The sequence below is a fragment of the Odontesthes bonariensis genome, chromosome 21, assembly GCF_027942865.1.
Source record: "Odontesthes bonariensis isolate fOdoBon6 chromosome 21, fOdoBon6.hap1, whole genome shotgun sequence".
Lineage (NCBI taxonomy): Eukaryota > Metazoa > Chordata > Actinopteri > Atheriniformes > Atherinopsidae > Odontesthes > Odontesthes bonariensis.
This window is the reverse complement of record NC_134526.1, coordinates 5,499,455-5,506,433: the sequence shown is the minus strand read 5'-3', so window position 1 is coordinate 5,506,433 and position 6,979 is coordinate 5,499,455. Positions and strand designations below refer to the sequence as shown.

General features: G+C 37.9%; 1 protein-coding gene across 2 annotated transcripts; it reads right to left on the bottom strand.

Annotated features, from left to right (window-relative positions):
• Positions 1 to 3,539, bottom strand: srsf2b (serine and arginine rich splicing factor 2b). 2 transcript variants are annotated; one of them, XR_012767897.1, is made up of 4 exons: positions 2,920 to 3,539; positions 1,836 to 2,184; positions 655 to 721; positions 1 to 216 (listed from the first exon to the last, which is right to left on the bottom strand). XR_012767897.1 is itself a non-coding variant. In XM_075453353.1 (3 exons), the coding sequence occupies exons 1-2, from the start codon at positions 3,285 to 3,287 to the stop codon at positions 1,857 to 1,859; spliced, it is 696 nt and encodes a 231-aa protein (XP_075309468.1). In that variant the 5' UTR covers positions 3,288 to 3,539; the 3' UTR covers positions 1 to 721; positions 1,836 to 1,856. The 2 variants fall into 2 exon arrangements, 1 of the variants encoding a protein (XP_075309468.1); XM_075453353.1 differs by having other exon boundaries at positions 1 to 721.
• Positions 3,540 to 6,979: the final 3,440 nt, after the last annotated feature.

Here is a 6,979-nt window from a genome sequence, read left to right as displayed (position 1 = left end):
TAGAGAAAAACAGCAAATCTTTAATGAACGTCACATTTGTTGGTTCGAAACTAAAGGAAGAAAAATAGTTGACGGTACAAAGTAAGAGACTGCAGCCACCGTACCAGCGTAGTCACAGGAGCATTCTGGAGAATACTGGATACATCCCAGCACCCAGCAGAGCAACACGCCACCTTAACAGCTAACCAGCAAAACTCAACTGCTACACAACTGCGCCTAGTGCACAAAAACAAACACACAAGCAGGATTAGGAAAAAAAAGCACGTGTCTAAAGTCTGGAAACAGATTTCGATCGAGTCTGACTGAACACGGGGCGGCAAAGTCACAGTTTTCAGAAGAAATTCAGGAAAGAATCATGCTGACTTCTAAAAACACATGCACAAAGAAATCATGTCCGTAAAAACAACATTTATTCATGTTGCCCGTTTTTATTTGGTTGTTTACTCAACAAAACACAAAAATCAAGGTGTTGCTCAGGTGTAAACAGGATGATTCTGGTTCATTTTTAATCATTTTAATGTTGAAAATACTTCCTCTCTACGACACTTTAGACCAGACTTACAAAACTATAAAGGAAATAAAATTTCAGCACAGCAGTGAAATCAAACTGAGGTTAAAAGAAATGACAGACTGAAGCGAGAACATCACAATAACCTTTTCCAGCTGGACGCCGCTGCCTGTGTGAGGGCCAGTCTGGGAGTTCAGAGGTCTGCGGGCAGAGCTGTGAAGAGAGGCAGAAGTCAGGGGAGAGCAGCTCCACACGTTCCCCAGAACCAAACATCACCACGGGTCTGACATCATGCTCTCACTTCAGCTTCTTCACCACTTCATTTCATCCGTTTATTCTGCTTCTTAATGATTCTGAAGTTCCAGAATAATTCATTCATTTTCCAATTAATGCTTTTAACAGGTTTTATTTCTGGTTCACCGTCACGTCTCCTGTAGGTACCAGATCGGCTCGGGGGTCCGTCGTGTGCTGATTACGTCACACAATATGGCTGTCCGCTTGAATGGGAGTACATTGTGATTGGCTGTAGTAGCCATAGTAACCGTAACTAGGCGCTGTACGTCGGAGAGTTTTTTTTCTCGTTCTTTCGGTGATCGGCAGCAGCTATGGAGAGCTTTTACGAAGAAATTAAATATTTCCTACAGAATAGTGTGTACCACACCTTGACCACCACTAGCCCCAAACCTTTAAGATCTAGTTTGTTTAGTTTAATCATTTTGGCCACTTTGGTTCAGTCTGAAGAGAAGCTTCATTTAAGGTTTTGTGTGCTGAGCAGCAATAACCTCTGACTATATGCGTGTGGACTCCTGCATATAAATGTACATAAAACTTGTAAAAGTTGTGCTGTTGGATATGTGTGTATCTACATACACTACATATATATATATATATACACACAGTCTAAGTAAATAAGACAAATACACACACTGAAAAATTAGCTTAAAGAAACGTCATCTATCTCTCTGTCTGTCGTGAAAGTCGAACGCAGCGTAGTTTGTCCGAGCCAATCACAACTGTCCGACGTACAGCACCTAGTTACGGTTACTATGGCTAATACAGCCAATCGCAATGTACTCCCATTCAGGCGTACAGCCATGTTGTGTGACGTGTTCAGCAGACGACGGACCCCGAGCCGATCTGGAACCTCCACCGGCACGTGTTGTCACGTGTTCCAGCTCAGGGCAGCTGTGGAGATTACAGTCGGGCGCCACAGTTCCCGCCCGTGCCGCTGAGGACCCCACCTGGATGTACGCCGCCCTCAGACCTCCACCCAGCTCTCACACCACCTTTAATTCAAACACCACATTCTTAAAAAGTGTGAACTCACCCGTCAGTGAGGTGCGGAGCTCTACAAGGACTCTACCCCATTCTCTGGTGCTGCTGCTGATTTGGGCGGGCTTTTGGACCGAGACCTGGACCCTCTTTTGGAGGAAGGGGTACAGCTTCTGGACCTGGACCTGGACCTGGACCTGGACTTGGACTTGGACTTGGACTTTGAGCGGGATCTGGATCTGGATGGAGAATGAGCCTTGGTCTTCTTGTTCCTGGGGGAGTGGGATTTGGATCTGGATCTGGAGTAAGACCTGGACCTGGAGTATCGGGATCTACTTCGAGAACGAGAGCGGCTCCTGCTCCGGGACCTGGAGCGTCTTCTTTGTCTCGGGCTGGGCGAGCGGCTGCACACATTCAGTTTGATTAGTTATGGTCAACAATCTAATGACTAACACTCAGAAAATAACATAAACAACGTTAGATCAGAAACCCCTGAAGAAGAGAACCTATATTTTTAAGGACTTAGAAAGTTCTCCTGGAACCATGAATATGCTCAACAAAGCGTTTTTGAGAATAAAAATCTTAGTTTCAACAATTTTTTATCATTTTTCACAATGAATTATCTAACAGACACAGACAGCAATAACAATAATTAAATAAAATAAGTAATAGATAAGTACATTCAGATATCTTAAGAAATATACATATACAGTATATATTTAAAAAGAGTAAATAAAATAAATAATTGTGTAATAACAATAGTAGTAATAATAATGATAATAAGGGTAAAATAGAATAAAGTAAGATTAATCAAAAGATAAAATAAATAAATGAATAAGTAAATAAATAAAATAATAAAGTAAATAATAATAATAATAATAATAATAATAATAATAATAATAATAATAGTTTGAAGGAGAGAATAAAAATCTTGATGAAATTTGTTAAAATAAATTTGTTTAGCAACAGCCGATTTTTTTCAATTAATCTAATTTTTTACCGGAAGTACTTTACTTAAATATTTGAATCACCTGTGTTGGTCAGTGAGCCAAACACTTAACTAAATAGCCAAAATATTAAATGGAGTCTGGTGGCGGGGTCTGTAAAACTAAGTGTTGCCATTTGACTACTCATCTCACCTTCGGCTTCGGCGTCCATGGCCACCAGGCCGGCGGGAAGATCCTCCTCCTCCTCTCCGTCCCTCACTGGCGTGGGAATCCGGGGGTCTGCCGTACCGGGCCGTTTGGACCCGTAACTCCCGTCCATCCAGCAGCGCTCCGTCCATGGCGTCCATCGCGTCTTCGGCGTCGTGTTTGTCGTGGAACCGAACAAACGCGAAGCCGCGGCTTTCTTTCGTGTAGCGGTCTCGGGGTATGTACACGTCCCCGACCCGGCCATACTTCTCAAAGACACGTCTGAGTGTTTCCGGCGAAGTTCGGTACGTGAGGTTGTCCACTTTGAGGGAAGTCATGCCTTCGATGGCTGGGGGAGGCCGACCGTAGCTCATGGTAATTAACGTGCGAGGCCTTCCTTAAAACACGCTGCGAGTTCGCTACAAAAAGAGCCAAAGTACTTCCGAAAAGTCCCCACAAACACAAAGGTGCAGATTTACTCTGACTTCTTCCCCTCTACAAAGTTCGGGGTTAGTTAGTAATAAAATACAACAAACTTTTTACCCGCAAAAACTAAATCTGCCTCGACGACTGACCCAAACCGGTGAGGATTTCGTGTTCTTCTTCTACGACTAACTGCTCTTCTTCTATGTTTTCTTTGCTATGCATAAACAGTTCAGCGCTGCATTACCGCCACCTACTGGGCAGCTGTGGAATAGGACATAATGTAGGGGAGATCTTTGGCTATAAATCCATTAAATCGTAGAAACCCTGGTGAAAATTTAATATATTAAACCCTTGTGCGGTCTTAACATTCTGTTAACATTCTGTTAACATTCTGTTAACATTCTTTCATCCCGGCAGCTGTCAGACTTTACCACACATGCACACACTGATCATGTTGTTGCCTTTCCCATGATAATCATATAGAGATTTTTCTTTACCCGTATTATTTATATTTTATTCATTTCAACTTCATAATGTGCAATATTATTTATACTAGGTCACTTTACTTTTTGGTCACTTTAATTTTTAGTACTTAACTTTTTTTTTCTTTTTAGTACTTGCTTTTTCTTTTTCTCTTTAAAAAAAATGTTTTCTCTTTTTTAATTTCTTGTTTCATGTCTGTTGTTGCAAGTGAATTTCCCCGTTGTGGGATAAATAAAGTTAATCTAATCTAATTAATCCCCTTGTCCTATGGGTAAAAAATGAGCCGCCCTACCAAAGCCCCAAAATAAAACTTAATTGAATTTTAAATCCAAAATCTATTCTGTATGATGAAACCACCTGTTATTTATCAATTCAACTCAATTCAATGCATTTTTTATCATGTATTTTTTGTTACACAATACAAAAAGACAATCACCAGTTTTCAGGATTACACTTTTTTTTTTTATTACCACAAACCAACTGTCAGTTGGACCAACAGTTTTCTTGTTTTCTCAGTTTTCTTTTACATAATAAAGGTTTATTATTGCTATTATATAAATGTGAAGTAATTACTTCTGAATTAATTATATCGAAAGGGAAAAAAAACAGTGAACTTTTTTGTGGTGTTTAAATGTTTTTATAATTCACGGGTCAAAAATGACCCATAAGATAATCTTTGTCCCCTAGTGGTGTACAGCCCACATGGAAACATAAACAAAAATAAAGTATGACTTTTTCTAATGATGGGGTCCCTTTAGGAAAAGTCATAAAATTTCAAGTAGGAAAAATATAGTTTAAGGTATTTTTTCTACAGCTAAACATGGTAGTGGCTCACTTTTGACCCGCAAGACAACAGGAGGGTTAATCAGATTCCAAATATGTTCACATTTTCAATCGTTCATAGCCAAAAGTACAAACAAAAAAATGAACCATCTAGAAATACATGAGAAGAATATTAATGTCATGCTTTAAACTATTTTCATAAAAACAGTTATTTTTATTTTTTTATTCTTAAATATATATTTCATTATGATAAAGTTCTAGTATGTTCTAAATGACATTTGAGTGTAATTTTAGGTGAATTTTGTTGTATTTCAACCCATAAAGTTATAACTGAAGGGGAAGATTCAAGATTCAAGACTCAAAAAGCTTTATTTATCCAGAGGGAAATTGCTGTGCAACAGTTAAGGTACAAGAAGGAAAGTACTAAAATAAAATTAAATTAAATTAAATTAAATTAAATTAAATTAAATTAAATTAAATTAAATTAAATTAAATTAAATAAAATAAAATAAAATAAAATAAAATAAAATAAAATAAAATTAAATTAAATTAAATAAGTAACTGAATACAATATGTGCAGTGTGCAAATTAGCAGCCTCAATAAAAAAAAAACAATATATACAAACAAAGTGATCTGGAGAAAGTGTCATTGCACAAAGTGACATTTGGCCTTAAGACGCAGTGTTTCCACTGAACCTCTCTCGACCTGAGGTAGATGAATTAAACAGTCTGATGGCCACAGGCAGAAAGGACTTCCTCTGGTCTTCTGTCTTACACAGCAGTGGAATAGGTGTTGCTGAAGGTGCTTCTGCGGGAGGTTAGCACCTGGTGGAGAGGGTGAGTGTTGTTGTCCAGGATGCTGTGCAGTTGACACAGCATCCTCCTCTCAGACACTAACAAAGAGTCCAGCGGACCCCCAGGACGGAGCCAGCCTTCCTGATGATCTTGTTGATATTGTTGGCGTCCGCTCCCCTCAGCCTGTTGCTATAAAGTACAAATTTTTGCTAAAAGAAATGTCTGAAAGGTATGACTGAGCATAATGATGATACAATAAGAACATATTAATGGCATATTGCCTTTATATTAGTGGCACTTAAACAAAGTCAGTAAATTGCATTTTAATTTTTATTTACTTTATGTATTTTGTCATCTGTCCATAACAATAACTTATTTTTCATAATTACCAATACTGCGGCAATAGCTTCTTTGGGGATTAATAAAGTATTATTGAATTTACCTCAATGGAAACTGAGTATATGTGAGTCAAAGGACAGATCCTGGTTAAAAATAACTTCAAGGTTCCACTAGAGCCAAGAAAGCCAAGAAAATACCATCCAGGAACTATATAACTGAACAGTTTCTCTCTGAAGCTTCTCAGGTCCAAAGACAATGACTTCAGTTTTGTCTGAATTTAGAAGTAGAAAGTTATGAGTCATCCAGGTCTTTATGTCTTTAAGACATGCTTGTAGTCTGACCAACCTATTGGGTTCATCTGGTTTTATAGATAAGTACAGCTGAGTATCATCAGCATAGCGATGGAAAATGATGCCATGCTGTCTAATAATGTTACCTAATGGAAGCATGTATAAAGTGAAAAGAATCGGTCTGAGCACAGAACCCTGAGGAACTCCATGACTTACTCTGGTGTGTGAGGAAGATTCTTCATTTACAAGAACAAACTGAAATCTATCAGATAAATATGACTTAAACCAGCCTAATGCAGTTCCTCTAATCCCGATAACATGTTCAAGTTCATCTTCACTCCTCTGGATTCTAGTGAAAACATTTTTTTATTTTGACCTGGAGTGATTTGGTGTCTCTTTTTTGGGTTCCTGCTAATTTATGTTGGTGTGGAGAGAATCAGAATCGCCTTTATTGTCATTATAATTTACATTACAATGAAATTTGGTTGCAACTCCAAAGGTGCTTATAAAACAATCCGAAATTAAAACAAAACTATGTTTAAAATAAATTTAAATATATCTAAATAAAATTAAATAAAATGAAGGCACAGTATGAAATAAAATAATATATGGTCGTGAATGGAACAGAGTTATTTAAACTAATAAAATATTGCACATTTTTTCCGGAATTACACATATTGCATGGTATATATTGCACATGAAGTGTATAGCACAGTTCTCATTATTGCGTGTGGTGATGAAGTGTAAAAATTTAGTATCTATTTATTTTTATTGTTCAGTATAGTGATGTCTGGGTTGATATTTTCGGTAAACAAACATAGATTAATTAATGAGAAGATAAATTTGCTCAAATATGCTCTGAAGTTTCCCAAATAAACTGATTAATCTGAGAAAGCCGCCCACCCGCCAGGTCAGTTGATGGCGGTAGTGCGCCTCCAAAGCTTGTTTGA

Bases quoted from the DNA above. Each gene is read 5' to 3' on its own strand.
- srsf2b (XM_075453353.1), bottom strand. From the start codon at position 3,287: ATGAGCTACGGTCGGCCTCCCCCAGCCATCGAAGGCATGACTTCCCTC. The intron at 2,185-2,919 runs GTGAGATGAGTA...GAATGTGTGCAG, and splicing joins CATGGACGCCGAAGCCGAAG to CCGCTCGCCCAGCCCGAGAC.